This window comes from Erpetoichthys calabaricus, chromosome 16 (assembly GCF_900747795.2).
Source record: "Erpetoichthys calabaricus chromosome 16, fErpCal1.3, whole genome shotgun sequence".
NCBI lineage: Eukaryota > Metazoa > Chordata > Cladistia > Polypteriformes > Polypteridae > Erpetoichthys > Erpetoichthys calabaricus.
Genome location: NC_041409.2, coordinates 3,684,731 through 3,710,777, shown reverse-complemented (window position 1 = coordinate 3,710,777; position 26,047 = coordinate 3,684,731). Strand labels below are relative to the sequence as shown.

At 37.7% G+C, this 26,047-nt stretch overlaps 1 protein-coding gene across 1 annotated transcript in view; it reads right to left on the bottom strand.

Annotated features, from left to right (window-relative positions):
* Window positions 1-2,154: 2,154 nt before the first annotated feature.
* Window positions 2,155-26,047, bottom strand: part of sdhc (succinate dehydrogenase complex, subunit C, integral membrane protein) — a 66,607-nt gene continuing 42,714 nt past the window's right edge. Inside the window, exons 5-6 of the mRNA XM_028821615.2 lie at window positions 3,320-3,483; window positions 2,155-2,900 (exon numbers count right to left, since the gene is read on the bottom strand). Coding sequence (XP_028677448.1) covers window positions 2,796-2,900; window positions 3,320-3,483 — 269 coding nt within the window. The 3' untranslated portion in view covers window positions 2,155-2,795. The remainder of the gene's footprint in view (window positions 2,901-3,319; window positions 3,484-26,047) is intronic.

Genomic DNA, 26,047 nt, shown 5'->3' with positions numbered 1-26,047 from the left:
TCTGGCAGTGTCTTAAATTGGTTTGAATCCTACCTGGCAGGGAGAAAATTCTTTGTTAGTTGTGGTAATTATAACTCAAAGACACATGATATTCTATATGGTGTTCCACAAGGCTCTATCCTGGGTCCGCTGCTCTTCTCTATCTACATGCTTCCATTAGGTCAGATTATCTCAGGGCACAACGTGCGCTACCACAGCTATGCTGATGACACACAGCTGTATTTATCAATAGCACCTGATGACCCCAAATCTCTTGATTCGCTAACACAATGTCTAACTTGTATCTCAGAATGGATGAATAGTAACTTTCTCAAATTAAATAAAGAAAAAACCGAAATCTTAGTGATTGGCAATAATGGATACAATGAGGCTATTAGAAATAAACTGGATGCATTAGGATTAAAAGTCAAATCGGAGGTAAAAAGCTTAGGGGTAACCGTTGATTGTAATCTGAATTTTAAATCGCATATTAATCAGATCACTAGGACAGCATTTTTTCACCTAAGAAACATAGCAAAAGTTAGACCTCTTATATCATCGAAAGATGCAGAGAAATTAGTTCATGCGTTTGTTTTCAGTCAGCTAGATTACTGTAACGCACTCCTCTCAGGACTACCCAAAAAAGACATCAATCGTTTGCAACTAGTGCAGAATGCAGCTGCTAGAATCCTTACCAGGAAAAGAAAATCCGAACACATTTCTCCAGTTTTGATGTCACTACACTGGTTACCTGTGTCATTCAGAATTGACTTTAAAATTCTGCTTATGGTTTATAAAGCCTTAAATAATCTCGCCCCGGCTTATATATTGAAATGTCTGACACCTTATATTCCAAATCGTAACCTCAGATCCTCAACTGAGTGTCTCCTTAGAATTCCAAGAGCAAAACTTAAAAGAAGTGGTGAGGCGGCCTTCTGCTGTTATGCACCTAAAATCTCGAATAGCCTGCCAGTAGGAATTCGCCAGGCTAATACAGTGGAGCACTTTAAAAAACTACTGAAAACACATTATTTTAACATGGCCTTCTCATAACTTCACTGTAATTTAATCCTGATACTCTGTATATCCAATTCATTATTATAACTACTCATTCAAAATCTGTACTAACCCCTACTCTTCTCTTTCCTTTTCCGGTGTCCTGTTGGTGGTGGCGTGTGCCACCACCATCTACCCAAAGCACCATGATGTTCCAACATTGATGGATGGATTAAAAGCCAGAAGTCTGTATGACCATCAGCATCAAGTGACTCCGTGAAAAACCCGAACTACAAAGAGGACTATTTCATTTATGTTAGGTAGAATGCCCAGAGGGGACTGGGCGGTCTCGTGGCCTGGAACCCCTACAGATTTTATTTTTTTCTCCAGCCTTCTGGAGTTTTTTTTTGTTTTTTCTGTCCACACTGGCCATCGGACCTTACTCCTTTCTATGTTAACTAATGTTGTCTTATTTTAATTTCTTATTTTGTCTTTTATTTTTCTTCTCTTCATTATGTAAAGCACTTTGAGCTACTTTTTGTATGAAAATGTGCTATATAAATAAATGTTGTTGGGAGGGTAAAGAGTAAAATGAATACAGCAAAATACAGGGAAATCCTTGATGAAAACCTTAAGTAGTTTTCAAGAAACCTGTGTCTTGGGAGATTTGTTTTCCAGCATGACAACATTCACAAGATTAATGTTGAAGCTACACAGGATTCAACAAGGTAATGTCCTGGATTGGTGGAGTCAGAGGCCAGATCTTAATCCAACTGATAATTTGTGACCAAACCTGAAAAAGGCCTTTCACTTACTATCCTCATGCAGCCGAGTAGCTCTGTAAAGAAGAATGGGGAAAAACTGCAGCATCCAGATGTCCATAGCTGACAAGAGAGACCTGTGCACAGAGTCAAGGCTGAAATTGCTGCAAAATCAATTACTTAGTGTTTTATATTTGAAATTAATTCAGACCACTTTGCGGAGATTGGTTTTCAGTTTGACATTAAGTAGTCTTTTTCTCATGAACAGAGTCAGAAAAGCCAAATTAAATCCACTGTGATTCAATGTTGCACAACAATAAAATGTGAAAATTTCCAAGAGTGTGAATGATTTTTAAGGTACTGTATAAAATAAATTACTTTTATGTTGCATTTCCATACTTTAAAAACATGAAACATATCAATTTCTAAATCATTTTTATTAATACAGATTTTCTTACAAGTGCTACTACAGATGAAATAGCAGCAAAAAAAAAAAAAAAAGAAAGCAAAAAGTTGATTTTGCTTTATTTATAAGAAGAAATAAAACAAATCTGTGCAGGAGAGAGATTTAAAAAGTTCAGAAGAGAATTAGAATATAGAATTGGAGCAAAATATATGAGCTGCTGCTTTTCAGATACTGCCTTGGTAAATGCTATTGATGTTTAAACAGCAGAAACTTGAGCACACCCAAATCAGGAATATCTTTAGCCATGGCATTTACAGTTATTACTGGCTGTTATCATCAACAGATTATCCAACATGTATACTTAATATACTATACAGTAGGACTAAGGAGACAACCATATGAAAGAAGAGATTAATGCACTTCTATAACGTGCTGTTGTCACATGATGTATGAACATTGCCTACAACTAAACTAAGCAACAACCTGGTACGCTTTTCACGCACTGCAAACAACAGCAGAAATCCATCAGAATTTACTAATGTGATGATATCCATCTGTCCTCCCTGAGGTGTATTTTTCCATGTATACAAAGAGGGCAAAAAGGCAGCATGTGCTGAATCATATTTTAATGCTCTGTCTCTTCCTGAATCTATCTACAGCACAGCAAGCACTGCTGCTGTCAAAAAGGACATGGCAAGGACAGTGTAGCCAGAACGATAAACATCTGGTATGCCGAATCCTTTCCCTGCATCCCACATCTGTCAAGGGAAAAAAAGGAAAAGGTAGAGAATGAGAAAACTGACAATATCATACCTCCTCCCCAAAAATGAAAACTGTTTTACCAAAATACATGCTGCATGAGCAAGTTTGCAAAAAGATTAAAGAATGCAGAAAAAGATTTTTCTGTTTAAATTTTTCATGAATGCATGTCTTCAGAGAATCAAAATCATTATTTTATATTGTTTTTTAATTTTGGTTTAAGATAAACCTGCATTTGTAATTAATAATTAGCTTTAACATATATCAAGTGAACATATATCAAGTTATATGTTCAGCTATTTGTAATAATGAAACTGAATGTGCAAACTGAACATGCACCATAAAATACATCAATTCCGAGATCATGCAACATCATTCCGCAAACCACCACAGCTTAAAAGAAAGGTCTAACACTCACCAAATGTCGCATTCCATTATATGAATGGTAGGTAAATGGGAAAGCCAGGGTAAACTTTGCAGCAGAGAGAAGAACGGGTCCAAGAGACAAGGATCGAATCAGGTCAAGGTGGGAAGAAAAGTCACCAGGAAGGAACAGTGCAGAAAGGGCAAACAGTGAGATTCCTGAAAGAGTAAACATAACAGTGCAAAATTCAGTTGTGGATGGCGGCCATTCCATTAAATGTACCATTTATACAACTATTTATTAGAAAACTGAAAAATATTGCTTTCTGTGTTTTTTTTTTTATCTTAAAATCAACATCATTAATTTCATTAGTAAAGTCTTTCATTTTCTTTTGTGGCTCTAAGCTGTTTTTTCCCCTAATGCACAGCAACCGATTTAAAGGGTGAGTCATATAAATAAAAAGCCCAATTACAAGTTTATCTCATCTTATACAGGAGAAAAAATCAATTCAGCTTATACACGTAGAAGAACACTACTGAATATTCAGACAAGTACAACTCCTTCAGCACAACTCGTTTCTTTCCCTGCATTTTTTTTTTAGATATTTGCCACTTATCTGTTTCCTTCCAAATGGCAAAAGTTTACATTTTAAAAGGTTGAATCTATAAACCTGTAACCTTGTACATGCACTTGACTACTTAACATTTTTTGTGCAGTGGAACATGAATACCACTAATATACTATCAAGACCAAATATTACATCTTCCTCAATTACCTTTGCATTTCTTAATTATACTTTTTTTATTGAAATGTGTTAATCTGAATCAAAAAATTAAAATGTCTGTCAGGCCAATTCTTTCCAACAACAATTCTGGATAAATATAGTACAGAATACGTATGTACATAGAAGGGGCTTTAATTTGAAAATCCATTTTTAAAAATAAATCACTTAATCAAAATTTGTATTCATTTAGTCAGTGCAGTTACAGTTTTTATTTTATTTTTTTAGCTGGCAGGTGCATTAGTTAATGGAGAGTAGTGGTATGTGGTATAGCCAAAAATGTATATCATGATATAAATTATATACTATTGTGTTTCGTTTAATAAAGAATCATGTTGAATCAACTAAAGTAGTAGTAGTAGGAATAATAATAACAATAATAATAGTTTTATTTATATAGCACCCTTCCCAAGCTCAAAGCACTTCACAGAATTTCAGAATGAAGAACCAGAAAAAAAGTAGAAAAATACTGGATACAAAATAATATCAACATAAAACACTAAATTAAAGATAAATACAGGAAACACAAAGCTTTGAATTAGAGTAACATGCAATAAACCACAGTAAAATACAAGAATACAAATACTACAAAAAATCCTGAACAAACAACATACAAATGCCAATCAACCTCAGCACCTGAACAGAGGTAAATCGAAAGGAAGGGTCAGAATGTCAGTGTAAATTAAATGCCACCTTTTTTTTTTTTTAATCTTAATAACTTAAAAGCGCTGAAGATTATTTCAAGCTTAAATACTGTTAATGATAATATTTTCGGCAGATAGTATTAAGAATTTAGCTGCAAAAGATACCTCTGTTTTAATTCTCTAACGCCGCTGCAGGGTGGGGTTTGTTTTGTTTTGGACGTGCTCTGTCTCTTCGTATGTCAGAGGACTGGGACATCACGAAGTGGGATCTAGCCTCATGTGGGGAGGCAAAATGGGGGGGTGGGGGGATAAAGGGGGGAGAGAAGGAGAGCAGGTTATATCTAATCTATTCTTGTAATCCTTATAATTATAAAATATCAATGCAACAATAGGCTAAAATGCAATAACTCATGGGGAATCTTGAAACTAAGATTAAAACTGCCATATTACCAATTAAAACTATAAAATGACATTAAAAACTCAGAATCAATGTCTCCATGATGGAACAGTTAACTTCGTGAGCTGAAATGTTAAAGGCCTGAATCACGAATTAAAGAGAAAGAAAGTATGCTCTCACCTAACAGGCTTAAACGCTAAAATAGTATTTTTACAGGAGACCCACTTACTAACCAAGGATCAGTTCAGACTACAAAAAGACTGGACTGGCCAAATGTTCCATTCTAGCTTTATAAAGAAAACTAGAGGGGTGGGAATTCTCATACACAGAACAGTTCCATTTGTAGCATCAGATGTAGTATTGGACCCTGAAGGGAGATATGTGATGGTCATGGGCAACTTATATAACAGTAAAATGATTTTGATAAATGTTTATGCACCCAATGTTGATGATAAGGAATTCATGCAAAATCTATTTGCATCCATTCCCAATGTGAACACTCATAAAATTATAATGGCTGGGGACTTTAATTGTGTTTTAAATCCACTCTTAGATAGGACTCCTGTGACAGGGGGGACGACATCTAATACTGTACAGATAATTACACAGTTTTCAAATGATCACAACTTATCAGACCCCTGGAGGTTTCTTAACCCAAACTCAAGAACATATTCGTTCTACTCACCAGTACATTATAGCTACTCAAGAATTGATTATTTTTTTATAGATAATAATTTCCTGCCTACAATTAAATCATGCAAATACGACACAATTGTTATCTCTGACCATGCCCCTTAGTCTTGGAGCTAAAATCATTAAGCCCCTCACACTCACCTCGCAGATGGCGTCTTAACCCTCTTTTATTGGCAGACGAGAACTGCACAGAATTTATATCCAAACAAATTAGCTTCTTCCTAGAGACAAACACGCCCACAGAGGTTTCTGCAGGAACACTGTGGTAAACTCTAAAGGCCTTCTTAAGAGGACAGATTATTTCATATCTTTCCCACAGAAATAAATTAGAAACCAAGAAAGTGTCAGAGCTAAGAAGTGAAATTACTAGAATAGATGAAGAACAAGCCAGGCGTCCAAATGAAGTTCTCCACAGGAAAAGGCAGGCCCTGCATACAGAACTCAACATCTTAACAACTAAAGAAACTGAACAACTTATTTATAAGTCTAGACAGCATTACTATGAACACGGAGAAAAAGCTAATAAGCTTTTAGCTCAACAAATTCACAAACAAGAAGTTCACAATGCAATACCAGTAATCACCAACAAGAATGGAGAAGAAATCATTGACCATAATAAAATAATGCACACATTTAGAGATTATTATAAGTCTTTATATTCTGCTGAGCCCAAAGAAGACAACACACAATCTAATGCATTTCTGGATACATTACAGATACCACAAATAGATGCTTTAAGTGCTGAGGAACTGGATAAACCTCTAACGCTAACAGAATTACTAGACACTATAAAGTCACTACAAAGCGGGAAATCATCAGGCCCTGATGGTTACCCTGTAGAATTTTATAAGAAATTCTCCACTCAGCTAGCTCCCCTCTTATTGGCAACATTTACAGAAGCTAGAGACAACCAAATACTACCTCAAACATTTCGACAAGCATTAATCACCGTCTTTCCTAAACAAAATAAGGACTTGTTACAATGTGCATCATACAGACCAATTTCACTCCTGAATAATGATGTTAAGATACTCTCAAAACTCCTAGCTAGAAGGATGGAGAAAGTGCTGCCCTCGGTAATATTACAAGATCAAACTGGATTTATTAAAGGTCGACACCTATCTTCAAATCTCCGACGCTTGTTTAATGTTATATACTCACCAGCAAAATCAAACACCCCAGAGATATTACTATCATTAGACGCAGAAAAAGCATTTGATATGATTGAATGGAATTGCCTTTTCACTGCATTGGAGAAATTTGGGTTTGGCCTGAATATTTGTGCATGGATCAAACTACTGTATACCAATCCAGAAGCTTCAGTTTGTATTAATAACATTTGCTCAGACTACTTTAAACTAGAACGTGGTACCAGACAAGGATGTCCCTTGTCGCCACTGTTGTTTGCAGTCGCTATTGAACCACTGGCGGTTCACTGCCGAAATTCTTATCAGATAAAGGGAATTGTCAGAGAAGGACTGGAGCAGAAAATTTCTCTATATGCAGATGATATGGTCTTATATATATCAGACCCAGAAAACACTGTCACTGCTGTTTTAACAGCACTAACAGAATTTCAAAAGATATCTGGTCTTAGAATTAACCTGAATAAAAGTATACTCTTTCCAGTGAATTCACAAGCATATAATATTAGATTAGACACCCTACCTTTTACAATAGCAGATCAGTTTAAATACCTAGGGGTAAATATCACAAGTAAACATAAAGCTCTTTATCAACAAAATTTTGGCGTCTGTATGGAAAAAATTAAGCAAGACTTGCATAGATGGTCAACCCTTCATCTCACTCTAGCCGGAAGAATTAACATTGTTAAGATAAATATCCTTCCTAAACTTCTCTTTTTATTTCAAAACATTCCAATATATATCAATAAATCGTTTTTTAAACAGTTAGATTCAACAATAACCTCATTCATTTGGAACTCAAAACACCCATGTATTCGAAGAGCGACCCTACAAAGACCTCAGGCAGAAGGTGGCATGGCTTTACCTAATTTTCAGTTTTATTACTGGGCAGCAAACATACAAGCCATAAAAACCTGGACACAAATAAATGAACATACACAGGCTTGGTCCGTAATAGAAGTAAAATCCTGTAGTACTTCTTTATATTCCCTGCTCGGTTCTTCAATAAATGAAAGTTATCACAAATATACTAATAACCCAATTGTGCTTTACTCACTCAGAATATGGAACCAAATTAGAAAGCATTTTAAGATGGAAAATCTTTTATCAGTGGCACCTCTGCAAGAGAACCACCTCTTTCAACCTTCGCAAGTATATCCAGTTTTTAATACCTGGAAAAGTTTTGGGATTAAAATGCTCAGAGATCTTTATATAGACAATATATTTACATCTTTTGAACAATTACATTCAAAATTCAACCTCCCAGCTACACATTTCTTTTACTATCTTCAAATTAGAAATTTTGTTAAACAGAAATTGCCCGATTTCCCCCACCTTGCACCCTCCACATTGCTGGAAAAAATACTGCTCAATTTTGAGGAAATAAACACTATTTCCGCAATATATAAAATCTTATTAGAGTCCCTACCTTTCAAAGATCCAAGAGGACATTGGGAAGAAGATCTCTTAATCAATATATCAGAAAAGGAGTGGAAGGTAGCAAAGCAGAGAATTCACTCGAGTTCTATATACGCAAAGCATAGAATTATTCAACTAAAAATTATATATCGAGCTCATCTGTCTTGCTTAAAACTGTCCAAAATGTTTCCAGGGCAGGATCCAACCTGCGAACGCTGCAACCAAGCTCCTGCCTCACTGGGTCACATGTTCTGGGCCTGCACCAAACTAACATCATTTTGGACAAAAATGTTTAAGTGCCTTTCAGACAGCCTTGGTATCACAATCCCTCCTAACCCATTAACAGCTGTGTTCTGTGTTCTTCCAGATGGACTTGAATTGGAGAAGGACAAGCAAACGGTGATTGCATTCACTACACTTTTGGCACGCAGACTTATTTTGTTAAATTGGAAGAATCCTAATTCTCCTCTTATAAGTCAGTGGGAAACAGATGTTTTATATTATTTGAAATTGGAAAAAATCTAATTCTCAGTTAGAGGATCTGTACAAAATTTTTTCAAAACCTGGCAGGATTTAATCAATATTATTTTAGAATAAGAGAAATAACTATTACCGCATTTAACTCCCTTCTCCATCTCTTATTTACATAAATATTTACTTCTCCCTTTCTTTTGTTTAATGTTGCCTTATTAAAAAGCCTTAAGCAATTTTCCTTTAGCTAAGCTCTCCTTCTCAGGGGTGGGGTTTGATTTGTCTTCAATTTTGTTGGGTTATAAATTGATCTGTTTGTATGGAATGATTACAATGAAAATTAATACAATAAAAATATAAATGCCACCCCAAACAAATGAAACCTTTAATTGTTTTTGAAAAAAATTATTTGAGTCAGCTGATCTAATTTATATCCAAATGAACCTTTTCTGCAATAACAGCCTTAATTCTTTTGGGGTAAGTACTGTATGTACCAGTTTTGTACATTATTCAGGAGTGATTCTTCCCCCATTCTTCTTGGCAGAATTTACAGAGATCCTGTAGGTTGGTGGGATGGCGCCTCTGGACAGCAGTTTTCAAATGGTGCTAAAGATTCTCAATAAGGTTAAGTTCAGGGCTTTATCTTAGCCATTCAAAAACACTCTGACCTTTCCATTTCTGGGCCATTGCAGTGACACTTTGGCCTTATAATTAGGGTTATTGTCATGTTGAAAGATAAATCTTCTCCTGAGCTGCAGGTTCATAGTAGCCTGGAACAAGTTCTCCTGTAATATTGTGCAATATTTGTGCCCATCCACTGTCCCTTCAACTCTGACAAGATTCCCCATCCCAGCACATGAAAAGCATCCCCATAGCATGATGCTGTCACCACCATATTTCACCATAGGTTCAGTGTTTCTTGGGGCATGGGCAATGTTAGTTTTACACCACACATATCTCTTTGAAGTCTGGCACAAAGTTCTAATTTGGTCTCATCTGACCATAAAATCTCCTCCCACATCTTAACTGAGTGCTTGTCATACTTTATAACAAATGCCATACATGTTTTTATGTGGATGTTCTTAAGCAACGGCTTCTTTCTTGCTACCCTCCTGTACAGTGTTGTTTTATGGAGAGCTCTTGAAATTGTGGACTCAGCCATCTTCACTTCAGTTCAGTTTTAGCTAAAGAGGACTAAGAGTGATGGTTGGATTCTAAGTAGCCTCTCTCACCAGTCGATGTTTCTCTATGATGTTTAGTTTTGATGGATGTCCTGTTGTAGTAAGAGTCTTGGTGCTGTGATGAACCTTCCACTTTCTGATGCTGGATGCTCTCCGATAATGCTTGAAGCCATTTCCTGCCTTGTGCATTTCAATGACCTTGTTTCTCACATCAGCACACATTGATTGTCCAACAAAGGCTATGACACTTACAAAGGGTGCTTTTTATATTTGGAGAGATTAGAACATTACAACAATCTAGACGAGAACAAGCCATTCAGCCCAACAAAGTTCACCAGTCCTATCCACTTAATTCTTCTAAAAAAAGATGAAAACTAGTTTTTAAAGTACCTAAAGTCCTACTGTCTACCACACTACTTGGTAGCTTATTCCAAGTGTTCATGGTTCTCTGTGTAAATATACAAGAAGAATCTAATTAAATTACCATCACTGTTGCTGCGTTTGTGATTAATTTGTCATTTGTGCAAACCTGGAGCTTCCAAAGCACAGAGGTTTAATGCAAACATTAACATTTTAGTTTTTCTTCTTCAGTTAAATATCTGCAGAAAATGGTTAATTTTGACTTTGGAAATGTATTGTTACAGCATTAAGAATTCACATTAAAAACACTGAATGGATAAATATGTGTAGAAATCTTTTATTATGCAGAAAATTATGAAGACTTTCAAGTGGCTTGAATACTTTTGTACACCACTGTATATGTGCAGTCTAAAACTAATCAAACCATAGCATGTGACAGAGCAGGAACCTTTGGACTGGCTACGTTTAATTTTTAAATTAGCTATATATTTGTCCCACATCGCACAGACAAATATAATCAGTTATCTGGAAGGTATAAACTGGTTTAGTATGAGTGAATCTGGGTGCATGTACAGTATGTGATGTACTGACACCCCAACTAGCATTGGTTCATGCTTTACAGATGACACTGCTGTGATAAGATCTGAGCCATGCAACCTTGAACTGGATTGTGTTAAAAAAATGAACAGATGAATATGTTTACAGCAATCTGAAAAATTATGAGACAAAACCAAGAGATTAGAATACAAGGTAACTTAGAAAAGACAGACGTGATCACAAAGGGTTGGAGGTAGCCATTTATATAAGAGATTATTTAAATTGTGTGTGTCATTTAAAAGGGAAATAAGTAATCTCTTAGTTAATTTATAAAACAGGAAGCTAAAACCACACTACACAAGACATTTGTAGTGTGCGACAGAACCCAAGTTGTACCAATGAACAGGAACTCACTGTTAAAATTACTGTTTTCAACTCTGTAAATGTACACAGATCCACATTTGCGTGTGCAGACAAAATTAGGTAATTTTTATATCAGCAAGGATGACTGCACTCCTCCAAAGAGCTATCTAGACCTCCAATTTTTATTCTGCATAGACTCCTCTTTTGTGAATATGTACAGTTAGGTCCATAAATATTTGGATAGAGACAACTTTTTTCTAATTTTGGTTCTGTACATTACCACAATGAATTTTAAATGAAACAACTCGGATGCAGTTGAAGTGCAGACTTTCAGCTTTAATTCAGTGGGGTGAACAAAATGATTGCATAAAAATGGGAGGCAACTAAAGCATTTTTTGAACACAATCCCTTCATTTCAGAGGCTCAAAAGTAATTGGACAAATTAAATAACTGGAAATAAAATGTTAATTTCTAATACTTGGTTGAAAACCCTTTGCTGACAATGACAGCCTGAAGTCTTGAACTCAAGGACATCACCAGATGCTGGGTTTCCTCCTTGCAGCGGCTTTCAGTTGCTGTTTGTTTGTGGGCCTTTCTGTCTGAAGTTTAGTCTTCAACAAGTGAAATGCATGCTCAATTGGGTTAAGATCAGGTGACTGACTTGGCCATTCAAGAATTTTCCACTTCTTTGCTTTAATAAACTCCTGGGTTGCTTTGGCTGTATGTTTTGGGTCATTGTCCATCTGTATCATGAAACACCGTCCAATCAATTTGACTGTATTAAGCTGGATTTGAGCAGACAGTATGTCTCTGAACACCTCAGAATTCATTCGGCTGCTTCTGTCCTGTGTCACATCATCAATAAACATTAGTGTTCCAGTGCCACTGGCAGCCATGCACGCCCAAGCCATCACACTGCCCCCACCGTGTTTTACAGATGATGTGGTATGCTTTGGATAATGAGCTGTTCCACGCCTTCTCCATACTTTTTTCTTGCCATCATTCTGGCAGAGGTTGATCTTGGTTTCATCTGTCCAAAGAATGTTTATCCAGAACTGTGCTGGCTTTTTTAGATGTTCTTTAGCAAAGTCCAATCTAGCCTTTCTATTCTTGTGGCTTATGAGTGGATTGCACCTTGCAGTGCACCCTCTGTATTTACTTTCATGCAGTCTTCTCTTTATGGTAGACTTGGATATCGATACGCCTACCCCCTGGAGAGTGTTGTTCACTTGGTTGGCTGTTGTGAAGGGGTTTCTCTTCACCATGGAAATGATTCTGCAATCATCCACCACTGTTGTCTTCAGTGGATGTCCAGGTCTTTTTGCGTTGCTGAGTTCACCAGTGCTTGCTTTCTTTCTCAGGATGTAGCAAACTGTAGATTTTGCCACTCGTAATATTGTAGCAATTTCTCGGATGGGTTTTTTTCTGTTTTCGCTGCTTAAAGATGGCTTCTTTCACCTGCATGGAGAGCTCCTTTGATCGCATGTTGTCTGTTTACAGCAAAATCTTCCACATGCAAGCACCACATCTTAAATCAACTCCAAGCCTTTTATCTGCTTAACTGATAATGACATAACGACGGACTTGCCCACACCTGCCCATGAAATAGCCTTTGAGTCAATTGTCCAAATACTTTTGAGCCCCTGAAATGAAGGGATTGTGTTAAAAAAAATGCTTTAGTTGCCTCACATTTTTATGCAATCGTTTTGTTCATCCCACTGAATTAAAGCTGAAAGTCTGCACTTCAACTGCATCTGAGTTGTTTCATTTAAAATTCATTGTGGTAATGTACAGAACCAAAATTAGAAAAAAGTTGTCTCTGTCCAAATATTTATGGACCTAACTGTATCTGCTCCAAATGCCACAACTAATGCATTAACAAACAAATACCTAGGTGCAAACGGAGTGGCAACCACAAACACAAAAGCATAGTATGAAATGAATTTGGGAAACCATAATCTCTAATAATCAAGACACAATTCTGCACACAGAGGGTATTGAACAGTACAAAAATTAAAAGGAGCTACAAAGCTTATAAGCTTCCTCAAAAATGAAACAAGAAAATGCAAATCGATAACATTTATAAATATCATGACAACTAGGTTAACTGTTATGCTTATGGAGTACAAATGACAGCACCGTTATAAGACAAATAACATGCCGAAAAGGAGCTTTTAACAATGTAACATTGTAAAAAGATACTTAAAGAATCCATTGGATAAATCATCTGCTATGTATATAACAAAATAATAATTGCTGAAGTTTTTAACCCAGGGAAGAGTTTAGTATTATGCTAGTACCCGAGGGAAGACTAAAATTAAATTAAACAATTTTCAAATTATATAGGTGAAATTGCTAAAGAAAGACTAGAATATTAGAAACAAAACATCAGGGATGGACAACATTTATTATAAACTACTCAAATTACCTACACAGTACATATAAAAAGAAAATAAAAAACTAATTTTGTTACTGGATTAGTGAAATTATCAAAAACTAGGAGCTAAACAACACAATGACATTATATAAAAAAAACCACTGTGCCAAACCGAGGTAATTACAGGTTATGAAACAAGATTATTATTTTTTAATTAGGAGATGTCAGTGTCTTTCTCCACTTGGGATTACTGCTTAGTAACACACATAACATTAAAATTTGCTGATGACACAAAAGAAATTAGAACAACTCAAGAGTCAGCTAAAGCCCTTCAAATATACCTGACAAGAAACCAAACAGACCATTGGAAAATGGGAAAAGCATTTACTATAAATAAAGGCAATTGTTTACATAAAATAAGGAAAAATATAAGATAGATTAAATCCCCAAGTGTAAAATCTATGAAGTATTATACAGTATACTTGGTTTGTTTTTTGTGTTCTTCATTTTTTGGAGTTTGTTTAGAATTGTACTTTATTTTAACTATAAAGCATTTGTATAATAGCACATAGTCTGTTGGGCATACAAGTGAAGGTGGAATGGAACTAAACTAAAAGATGCAAATCTCTGACCATCATAATAAATGCTTCATTACTGCATGTATATGATGGTATTAGACTGCTATCCTACTTGGTTGTTAGGCTGGATAATCCTGCCAAAAACTACATTTAATACAATGTCAAATGTTAAACTGTACTTGCTAAGATATTTTTAAATGTGTTTAAAGGTGCAAATCTGATATGCTGCAGTGATAGAATGAGATCCACAGGTAAAGTAGCTGCCTACTAACGATGCTCTACTTAAGTCTGTCATTTAGATCACTTGAGTAATAATAATGCATTATAGTTATATCTGTATAAATATTAAATAAAGATAAATACAGGATATACAAAGCATTGAAATAAAGTAAACAATAGTAAACCAGAATAAAATACAAATCTACGAATGCTTCAAGAAAACCCTGAACAGATAACATAATTTTGTGTTACAAACACACATTTTCATGGGCATCTGGATAGAGTGGTTAAAATGAAAGAAGGGGTCAAAATGTCAGGGTAAGTTAAAATTTGCTTTTGAGTTTAAGTTGTCTTTTGAGTTGGCTGATCTCATTAATTTGTAGAGGTCATTCCAAAGTCTGCTTGCTATAGGGCTAAAGGCTCTGTCACCCATAGAGTGCAGGTTAGTTTTGGGCAAAACCAGATAGCCAGAATGTGTTGACCTTAGTGGGGGACAGGAGCATAATGACAAAGGAGGTTACTGATGTAGTCCGCTGGAAGGCCATTTAAAGCTTTATAGGTTATTGCAATTTTATACTCAATCCTGTAAGACAGAGGGGGCTAGTGAAGGTGGAGAAGGATGGGTGTGATATGCTCACTGTTGCAGGTCTGTGTAAGCACTCTTGCAGTATATTTATGAACCAACTGGAGCTGTGATTAAAGATTAGAAAGGGCAGCTGCCAGTAGGGAGTTAAGTCGATGCAAGGTGTAATAAAAGCATGGACAAGTTTCTTAGCATTGGAAAAGGAGAGGAATGAGCAAACCCTGGATATAATTCTGTCAAACAGAATTTAAATGCAAGTCCTCTTCAACTGCTTGATGAGTCCCACCTTAGTGAGGACATCTGGCTTTGTCTGGAAAGCATTAGGGAAAGAGGCCATTATTTTAGGTGTATGTTGCAAACCTCCCAATGCAGACAGTAACTTCAATGCACATCTTTTTAGTAATATTAAAAAGGCAAGTTTACAGGGGAAAACTATATTATTATAAACAATATTAACTGGGGCAACCTTGAAAATAGTGGAGCACAAGAGCAAGAGTTTTTAGAAGTAATCTGTTGATGCTTTCACTGTTTTTAACACAGTATTTCACAGCACCAATGCGGGGGGTCGGGAGCCTATATAAATTTAGTATTTTATAGTAATCAGGACAGAACTGAGAGTGCAGAGGTAACTGGACCACTAGGGTCAAGTGACCATAATATAAAACAATTCTCAATGTTTCAGAATGCTAGCAGAAGAAGGAGGTCTGATGACATGATCATCAACGGTGATTGAGAAGTAATTCCTGTTCTTAAGTTGAGCTATAGTTCCAATTAGCATGACTGGTTTTATTATACTTTAATATTATACTTTATAGTTTTTAATATCACTGGATCAAGCTCTGAGACAAGTCTCTTTTAACACTGAAACATAGTTAGGTCCATAAGTATTTGGACAGTTGCACAATTTTCATAATTTTGGCTCTTTACACAACTACAATGGATTTGAAATAAAGCAATGATTATATGATTGAAGTGTAGGCTTTTGACTTGAATTCAAGAGGTTAACCAAAAATATTCTATGAGGTATTTAGGAATGACAGCATAGCCCCCAGCCCCATTTCCAGGGGTTCAAAAGTATTTGGACATTTGACAAGCTATTCCACAGACAGGTGGGAGCAGTTCCCTAATTATTTCATTAATTATTAAGCAAGTAGATGGTCTGCAGTTAAATGCAATTTGCATTTGGAATTTTGCTGTCAGTGTACACTCAAAATGAGGTACCAAGAGCTGTCCATGCAAGTCCATCATTCAGTCCAGTCTATCATTAGGCTGAGAAAACAAAACAAACCCTTTAGAGAGAAAGCAGAAACATGAGAAGTGGACAAGTCAACCATTTGGTACATTATAAAAAAGGAACACACTGGCAAACTCTGGCCAACACCAGAAGATCTGGAAAACCGCACAAGACAATTGTGCTGGATGAGTACACAATTTTGTCCTTGGTGAAGAAGAACCCCTTCACAACATTTAGTCAAACTAAGAACACTCTCTGGGAGGTAGACCCATCATTGCCAAAGTCTATAATCAAGAGAAGACTTCATGAAAGTAAAGCCAGAGGGTTTACCACAAGGTGCAAACCACTAGTAAACCTCAAGCATAGGAAGGACAGATTAGACTTTGCCAGAAGTGTGAAACATGGAGGCGGCAATTTTATGGCATGATTATACATGGCTGCGTATGGAAGTCGGTCACTTGTGTTTATTGATGATATGACTGCTGGCAAAAGTAGCAAGGTGAATTCTTAAGTGTACAGGGCTATACTGTCTGCTGAGATTCCGGCAAATGCTGCAATACTGATTAGCACAATGCTTCACAGTACAGTTGCACAATGAGCTAAAACATACTATGAAGGCAAACCAACTGCTTTCCAATGCAAAGTAGTGAAAGATTTTTCAAAAGCCAATCAACTGACTCAACCTAATTGAACATGCATTTCACTTACTGAAGACAAAACTGATGGCAGAAAGTCCAACGAGCAAGCAACACCTGAAGATAGCTGTAGTAAAGGCCTGGCAAAGTATCACTAGGGAGGAAACATAGCACTTGGAGATGGATAGTAATGCATCATGCTTCATAGATCTTATTAAAGCATTCGATACTAACAATGAATATACTGATTTGCCCATTGTCTGCTGCTATAAGCAAATAATTAGTAGTTACATGAAGCAGAACAGTTTCACATCTGTGCTGAGCTCAGACTCAAAAAACAGAATGAAAGGGTTCAATCAGCTTATTACAAGCTATCTAAGTGTTGAATTGGGAGGCCACAACATACTCAAGAACTTTAGTCATAAAAGGTAAGTGATACATGGGCTGAAAATTATTGAGAATGTCAGCTTCAAGACCAGACATTTTTAATTTTGGAGTTACAGAAGTGATTTTCAAAGTAGCTGGCACAAAGCCGGAATCAAGCAATATATTTATTATTGTTGTAAAAGTCAAGATTATGGTATAAAGGCAAAAATTGGGAATTGTGGTGGGGATGGGGTCCAGTAGGCATCATCTTACAGACTAGCCAACAATAAAAGTAGATGAAACTGGTGAAAATTTGGAAAAGGAGTTGGATGGACAGGGAAGACAAGGAAAATATAGTAGGATGGATTTGTATTAGTTAATTTTTTTTATGTTTTTAATCTTATAATGTAAGACTTTTTTCACAGTCTTCAGTGGAAGAGGTAATTGGGCCAGATACAGGGTGAAGTAGTTTCTTAAACAGGGAGAAAAACCCTCAGGTTATAGCCATTACCTATTATTATGCCAAAATGTGTATTCGTGGCTGCATTTATTGCATCTTTTTAAGTTCTTTCATGGTCAGGCACAGTAAGCTGCTTTCATAGATCATAATGTTGAATTATACAATGGAGCTGAATTTTTAAAAGAAATCTCCTTGTGTTTTAAAGGAGTATTTTATCTAATGTTGAATGGAGGGCTGAGTTATAGTGATCGACTATCTAATGTGGATGGAATAGGGACCAGATCCAATATGAGACCACCAGAGTGGGTAGGAAAATCAACATGTTGCACCAAGTCAAAACACTCCAGTAGGAGCACGAAAGATCATCAATGTGAATATTAAAGTCACCTACAAGAAAACAGTCTGAGAAAGAGAACTTAAATGAGTTAGTATTTCAGACAGATAAGAAAAGAAAAGACACATGGTGTTTTGGAGGATTATAAAAGAAATTAGGACCAATGTTAAGGATGAGAGCATAACAACTATGTTTTAATGACTGCATTGGCTTTAACTCTTTTAGGGCTAATTTTTTTTTCTTTTCTCCCAGGGCTGAATATTTTTCCAAAAACTAACTTTTCTTTAAAAAAGAACACAAAGCAATTGTTTAACAAATAAATAAAATATTTATTTTTGACAATTGTTAACTGTTTTGCATGTTGTATGAGCCTGCATACTATATAATTTCACATATTATGATCTCACATACTATACATGTTACAAAGCAAAGTCCTGCAAAGTATGATAACGCTCCAAGCAGCCAACTGCATGCATTGCTACGTTGCACTGCTTACAATACATGTGGCACTGGTGCCTCTTTTTCAATTGTCTGTTGCTGCACACAACACAGTCAGGCTTGTACTTTTTGTCCTCATAAGTTGCAGGAAAGTGGCTCTCAGCCTGTCTGGCACTGCTCTTTGTGCTGGCCTTCCTCGCTCTGCCAAAGGCACTCCAACATAATCTGCCAGCAAGCTGTCAACCACCTTCTTGCGGAAATCTGCCGCAGTCATAGTGCTGTCACTGTTTGCCTGCTTGAGCAATATATACAGTGGGGCAAAAAAGTATTTAGTCAGCCACCAATTGTGCAAGTTCTCCCACTTAAAAAGATGAGAGAGGCCTGTAATTTTCATCATAGGTATACCTCAACTATGAGTGACAAAATGAGAAAAAAAATCCAGAAAATCACATTGTCTGATTTTAAAGAATTTATTTGCAAATTATGGTGGAAAATAAGTATTTGGTCACCTACAAACAAGCAAGATTTCTGGCTCTCACAGACCTGTAACTTCTTCTGTAAGAGGCTCCTCTGTCCTCCACTCGTTACCTGTATTAATGGCACCTGTTTGAACTCGTTATCAATATAAAAGACACCTGTCCACAACCTCAAACAGTCACACTCCAAACTCCACTATGGCCAAGACCAAAGAGCCGTCAAAGGACACCAGAAACAAAATTGTAGACCTGCACCAGGCTGGGAAGACTGAATCTGCAATAGGTAAGTAGCTTGGTGTGAAGAAATCAACTGTGGGAGCAATTATTAGAAAATGGAAGACATACAAGACCACTGATAATCTCCCTCAATCTGGGGCTCCACGCAAGATCTCACCCCGTGGGGTCAAAATGATCACAAGAACGGTGAGCAAAAATCCCAGAACCACATGGGGGGACCTAGTGAATAACCTGCAGAGAGCTGGGACCAAAGTAACAAAGGCTGCAATCAGTAACACACTACGCCGCCAAGGACTCAAATCCTGCAGTGCCAGACGTGTCCCCCTGTTTAAGCCAGTACATGTGCAGGCCCGTCTGAAGTTTGCTGGAGAGCATTTGGATGATCCAGAAGAGGATTACGAGAATGTCATATGGTCAGATGAAACCAAAATAGAACTTTTTGGTAAAAACTCTACTTGTCGTGTTTGGAGGAGAAAGAATGCTGAGTTGCATCCAAAGAACAGCATACCTACTGTAAAGCATGGGGGTGGAAACATCATGCTTTGGGGCTGTTTTTCTGCAAAGGGACCAGGACGACTGATCCGTGTAAAGGAAAGAATGAATGGGGCCATGTATCGTCAGATTTTGAGTGAAAACCTCCTTCCATCAGTAAGGGCATTGAAGATGAAACGTGGCTGGGTCTTTCAGCGTGACAATGATCCCAAACACACTCATGCCATGCCAATGCCACCAAGTTATCCGCCCGCATGAAAACCGGACTGTCATCTCTTTTCATCTTCAGCCTGTCTGGCTTCAACTGTAAAGGCATGTGTCTTCTGCTCACCCTCACTGTGCCACAAGCTCCAATTCCCCTGCTCTGTAGCTCCATAAACAATTCTGGTGATGTATAAAAATTGTCCATGTACACAACATGACCCAAATGTTCACAGCCCTGAAGCAGCTCCAGCACAACCGGACTTGTCAAGGGACAGTTCTCTCTTTGAAAAGAATGCTTTCCAGTATATGTAATTACTTTCAGGCAGAAACCAGTGTTTGCTTCTGCCAGTACAAAATCCTTTATGCCATACTTTGTGGGCTTGCCTGTCATATACTGATAGAAAAAAAGGCATCCCTTGTATTTTATCATTGATTCATCCACAGACAAATCACGGCCAGGCTGATAAAATTGTTTATATGTCGGCTCCACTATGTCAAGCAGGGGCTGAACTTTATACATGGGGTTATAGCCTGGCTCTCCACTTGGGATTTGCTTCTGGTTATCACAGAAGTGAATAAAGCTTTGTAGCAGCACATACCTATCACGCGGCATAACCTGTCCAAAGCCACCAGGGGACAAAGCACGTTTGGACCAATACTCCCTGAAGTTATATCGCCAGTCTAGTCCCATCCCTATTTGCAATGCCACAAAGCCCTTCATCTCGTCTTTTGTTGTGGGTTTCCATTTTGAAAAACGAGAATGAGGATCAAGCGCATCCCGCGATTCAAAAAATTGCTCTGCATACCTGTTTGTATCATCTGATATTAGCTGAAAAACAGCCTCAGGAAAAAACAGATTGAAGTAGTCTAGCGGCTGGTAATCCGTTGTGTCCAGCAGCAAGCCATGCCTTCTTGTGAAGTCCGGTAGCCAGTTCGGCTCCCACGGATCAATGTCTGGGTATTCCTCCCACTCGAACCTTGTCGTAGGTGCATCGGCAGCACGAATGCACTCAGCTGCCAGCCGATCAACTGGGGCGGCACCAGCTGGTCTCCGATCAGCTGATGCCGGCTCCTCACTCTTTTGCTCGATCTCCTGATCACTGTCAATAAAATCCGATTCTGAAAAATCAGAGTCCAACTCAGCAATAATGCGCAAAACATCGTCTGCGTAGTATTTTCTTTTCTGCACTCGCTTCACTCCCTCGTGAGATGTTGATGCCATCTTGCCTTTGTTTACATTTGTTTACATTTCGCAAGTCACGCACACGCAAGGATCAGTTGCCGAGTCAATGAGGCTAACATTCCTCCAAGCAGAGAGGGAATGCCTGTGATGTGACAGTGAGTTTTGTCGCCATTAACAGCTGATTGCTGCCCTCTATCCCAGGATGTCGACTTTTGTCGACATTCGCCCTCAACCCCTCCTGTCGACAAAAGTCGACATCCGCCCTAAAAGAGTTAAGCTGAAGTAGTCCTTAAGGCTAATTACAGTAACTTAAATTAAAGCATAGTAAAAAGTCATGTAATAAGAAATACATAAAGATATATGGACATTATACATTTGCTACATAAATGTCCTACACGGTACGTGCATGTTAAACATTAATGCGGCCTAACAGCACATAACACATGCACTGCTGTAAAAAAACTATTTGCCCCACTTGTAGATATTCTCTATTTGAGTATATTTCTTACAATCGTTTCAAAACTTTACCCAAAATATTAGAACAAGGGAACCAGAGTAAACACAGAAGACCATTTCTAAATTGCTACTGAATATGTTTAAGTAATGATGTTAACCAACATCTGTACAGTAATCCCTCGCTATATTGCGCTTCGACTTTCGCGGCTTCACTCCATCACAGATTTTATATGTAAGCATATTTAAATATATATCGCAGATTTTTTTCTGGTTCGCAGATTTCTGCGGACAATGGGTCTTTTAATTTCTGGTACATGCTTCCTCAGTTGGTTTGCCCAGTTGATTTCATACAAGGGACGCTATTGGCAGATGGCTGAGAAACTACCCAACCACAGCGCGTATTACGTATTAAATAAAACTCCTCAAATATATTGTGAGCACGGGGGCTCTTCGCACCCCTAGAGGATACGGCCGCTCCTCAAAAAACGCTGAAAGATTACCTTCACATTGCTCTCTTCCTTGCTGGGCTTTCATATGGCTGCTTTATCAAGCGATATGCTTCCTGCACGGTGCTTCGCATACTTAAAAGATCAAACAGCACGTATTGATTTTTCTCTCTCTCTCTTGCTCTGACATTCTCTGCTCCTGACGGAGGGGGTGTGAGCAGGGGGGCTGTTCGCACACCTAGACGATACGGACGCTCGTCTAAAAATTCTGAAAGATTACGTTCACGTTGCTCCCTTCTGTGCAGCTGCTTCGTGAAGTGACATGCTTCGCATACTTAAAAGCTCGAAGGGCACGTATTGATTTTTGATTGTTTGTTTTTATCTGTCTCTCTCTCTCTGACATTCTCTGCTCCTGACGGAAGGGGGTGTGAGCTGCTGCCTTCCTTGCAACTGCTTTGTGCGGCAGTGCTTCGCATACTTAAAAGCCAAACAGCCTTATTGATTTGTTTGCTTTTCTCTCTCTCTCTCTGACATTCTCTGCTCCTGATGCACACTCCTTTGAAGAGGAAGATATGTTTGCATTCTTTTAATTGTGAGATGGAACTGTCATCTCTGTCTTGTCATGGAGCAAAGTTTAAACTTTTGAAAAAGAGACAAATGTTTGTTTGCAGTGTTTGAATAAAGTTCCTGTCTCTCTACAACCTCCTGTGTTTCTGTGCAAATCTGTGACCCAAGCATGACAATATAAAAATAACCATATAAACATATGGTTTCTACTTTGCAGATTTTCACCTTTCGCAGGGGGTTCTAGAACGCAACCCCCGCGATAGAGGAGGGATTACTGTACTACCCTATCCATGTGAAAAGGCAATTGCATACTTGGTTAATCACTCAAATAGCTGACCAAAGTGAACTGATAATTAAAATCAGCTAAATAGGCATAGCTAGACCTAACTGCAGCCAGCCCTGTTGAATCTAAACCTCACCATATATTGATTCTCACTATGAGAATTAAGTGGTCAACACAAGGTTTCAAGAATAATCAAATCAAATTCCAGAAGAAATAATGAAAAAAGTTGTTGAAACTTACCAAAAATGAAAGTGTTACGAGGCCAGTTCTAGGACTCTGGGCCCACACCACAGTGAGAGCAATTAGTACCAAATGGAGAAAAGTTGGAACAGCGGTGAGTCTTCCCAGGAAAGCCTGGCCTGTCAAAAATACTCCAAGGACACAGCAACCGCTTGTTCAAAATGTCAAAAAGGATCCCAGAAAAACATCCAAAGAACTGCAAGCCTCTCTAGGATCTGCTATGGTCAGTGTTGATGACAAAACGATCAGAAAGAAATGGAGTAAAGATAGGATAGTAGCAAAACAGAAGCCTCCACTATCCAAGAGTAACATCAATGCTCTGATCTTGCAGCTAGTCTTTGGTTAATGGCTTTGAAGTCCACCTAATGTACTGCTATTAAAGACCTGCAGAAACAAAGGGCTTTTCACACCTTTACACAGTACTTTCTGCACCCAGCTTGCTTAAGGCCTATCTGGGGAATGGGGGTGCGTTCACTGCATTGTTTAACACTAGAGTTACCAAAGCCTACGAAAAAACGTCAGTGTCTTTTGACTTGTAAATGTGCCGATCAAGGCAAGCAGCCTACTATTCCATTCCCCCCACCGCCGCAGAACGGGCACAAAGTTCTCTCACTTCCAGCCTTGATTATCTGGGAGTCAGGTACCTAGAGATGTATAGGGAAATAATAGATCATTATTTGGAACACATACATTTCATATGTGTTCCGTTTCTACAACAATCTATGAAAACATATTGTTAAAACAAAGTTTTTCATATTTTAGTAATAAATGACAAAATGTAGACATAAATATGTAGACATATGAAGTCCAAAGATCAAATAAACACTTTCACAAAAGGTTCAAGGATGATACAACAGCTTCTGTGGCACAGCGGTAAAAACTGCTGACTTGTAATCAAGAGTCCCCCGGTTCGATCACGATTGCCTTGTATATTTGCCGTTTTGAGTAGTGAGCTGCTCTTACTGTTAATATTATACAATAAAAACATACATTTGATTTACATCTGTAACAGTCGGTGTAAATTTGTAATACTTGTAAAAGTTAGCTCTCAGTTACGATCACGATACATACTACCCCACCCCCCTAGGGATCGGACGCGGTTAGTATTTATTTGTAACTGGGAATAACTGTAGATGTGAGTGGTGTTTTGAGACAATGAAACTGGAAATTCTCTGATCTGAACAGATAAAAGCCGACTCACAAACACTGGTGAATCTGCCTTCTTCCTATCTCATTGTCAGTTGAATTTTTTTTATTCAGTTTTATTGAGTGAATTAATATGCACCTTTATGGTCCATAATGTTAAAGTCGCACTTGCAAAAAACAGACACATAGGTATAGAGAGAGTTGAGAGATATAGCAGAGTTGAACTCAGATGATGACAAGGGTTCTACATTGGAAAAAGAATGCATGTCGCACTTTGCCGTCACTGCACTTTGTATATAAAAGCCAGATCAAATGTAATTTACCCCAATTTATTTACTTACTTCCTACAGCGTAAAATCACAAGTAGAGTGCAGAGCTTCCTGTGTTTGATCAACACGGGTATGTTATAAATAACACATGTGTAATGCCATGAAAAGTGCATGCTGACACTTCATTTCGCAAGCAATGGCACGAGAATGCAGTCAGACTTCTTTTTTGGACACATACACTGTCCAGATCTAAACACTAGCGTGAAGAGTCTCTCGCGTACTGAAGAGTCTATAGCTGCAGGTGGAAGCTGCCGTCGCTGTACTTTGTATATAAAAGCCAGATCGAATGTTATTTACCTTTATTTATTTACTTATCTTCCTACAGCGTAAAGTTACAAGTGGACTGCAGATCTTCCCGTGCACATATACAAGGTACAGTAAGGGCAAAAGTGTGATGTGCATTACTCTGTTATACCGCATCTTTATGTGAAAACAGCAGTGTCACATGCAGAGAGCGTGAACGTGACTGGGAGAATAAAACTGAATAAAAAAAAAATAAAAAAAAATCAAAGCTAACCTTTACAAGTACCATAAGTTTACACCGGCTGTTACAGACTCAAATCAAATTTATGTTTTTATTCTAAAATAGTAAGAATAAGAGCAGCTCACTTCTCAAAACTGAGCTATCTGGGGTCGAATTCGGGACCTTCTGATTACCAGTCAGCAGTTCTTACCATTGCGCCACCAAAGCGGTTGTACTTAAAACGTGTCAATGTCGCACCCTATCACGGGTTCTTTTTCTGCAGTTATAATCTTGAATAAAAGTGTACTTGTTTTGTTATATTTGATCCTTTGTGAAAGTGTTTATTTGATATTTGAACTTCAGGCTCCACACATTATACGCTTCAGGTATACATTTTGTCAATTATTATTAAAACATGAAAAATGTTTCTGTTTTAACGATGTGTTTACATAGATTGTTGTAGACACAGAACACACATGAAATGTGTGTGTTCCAAATAACGATATAGTATTTACTCTATACAACTCTAATCATCTGACACACAAGTAAACAGACTTGAGCTGAGAAAACTTTGTGCGGCGGTGGGGGGGATGTGATAGCCGGCTGCTTGCTGCTTATTGACACATTTACAAGACAAAAGACGCTGATGGAGAGGTGAGAAGGGATTTAAGGCGAGACAGATTTACGAGTTTTTTCCATAAGCTTTGGTAAATCTAGTGTTAAGAAGTAAATGGCCTGGAACCTACTGGCACAGATACTGGACATTGAAAAGCAAATCCTGTAATGTTGGACTTAAATCTTGATATCTCTAACATAAATACCTTTCATAAAATAAATCTGGGAGATGAAAAGTGAAATTAACAGATGACTGTCTGATTCAAGCAGCCTGGTGTTCTGATCAGACTTTAGAGGAGTGGTCCTTAGTACAAAACTCAGTGATTTTGAAGACTGTAATGTCAATCTATAATAATAAAAGGCAAAGCCCTCACTGACTGACTCACTCACTCACTCACTGACTGACTCACTCATCACTAATTCTCCAACT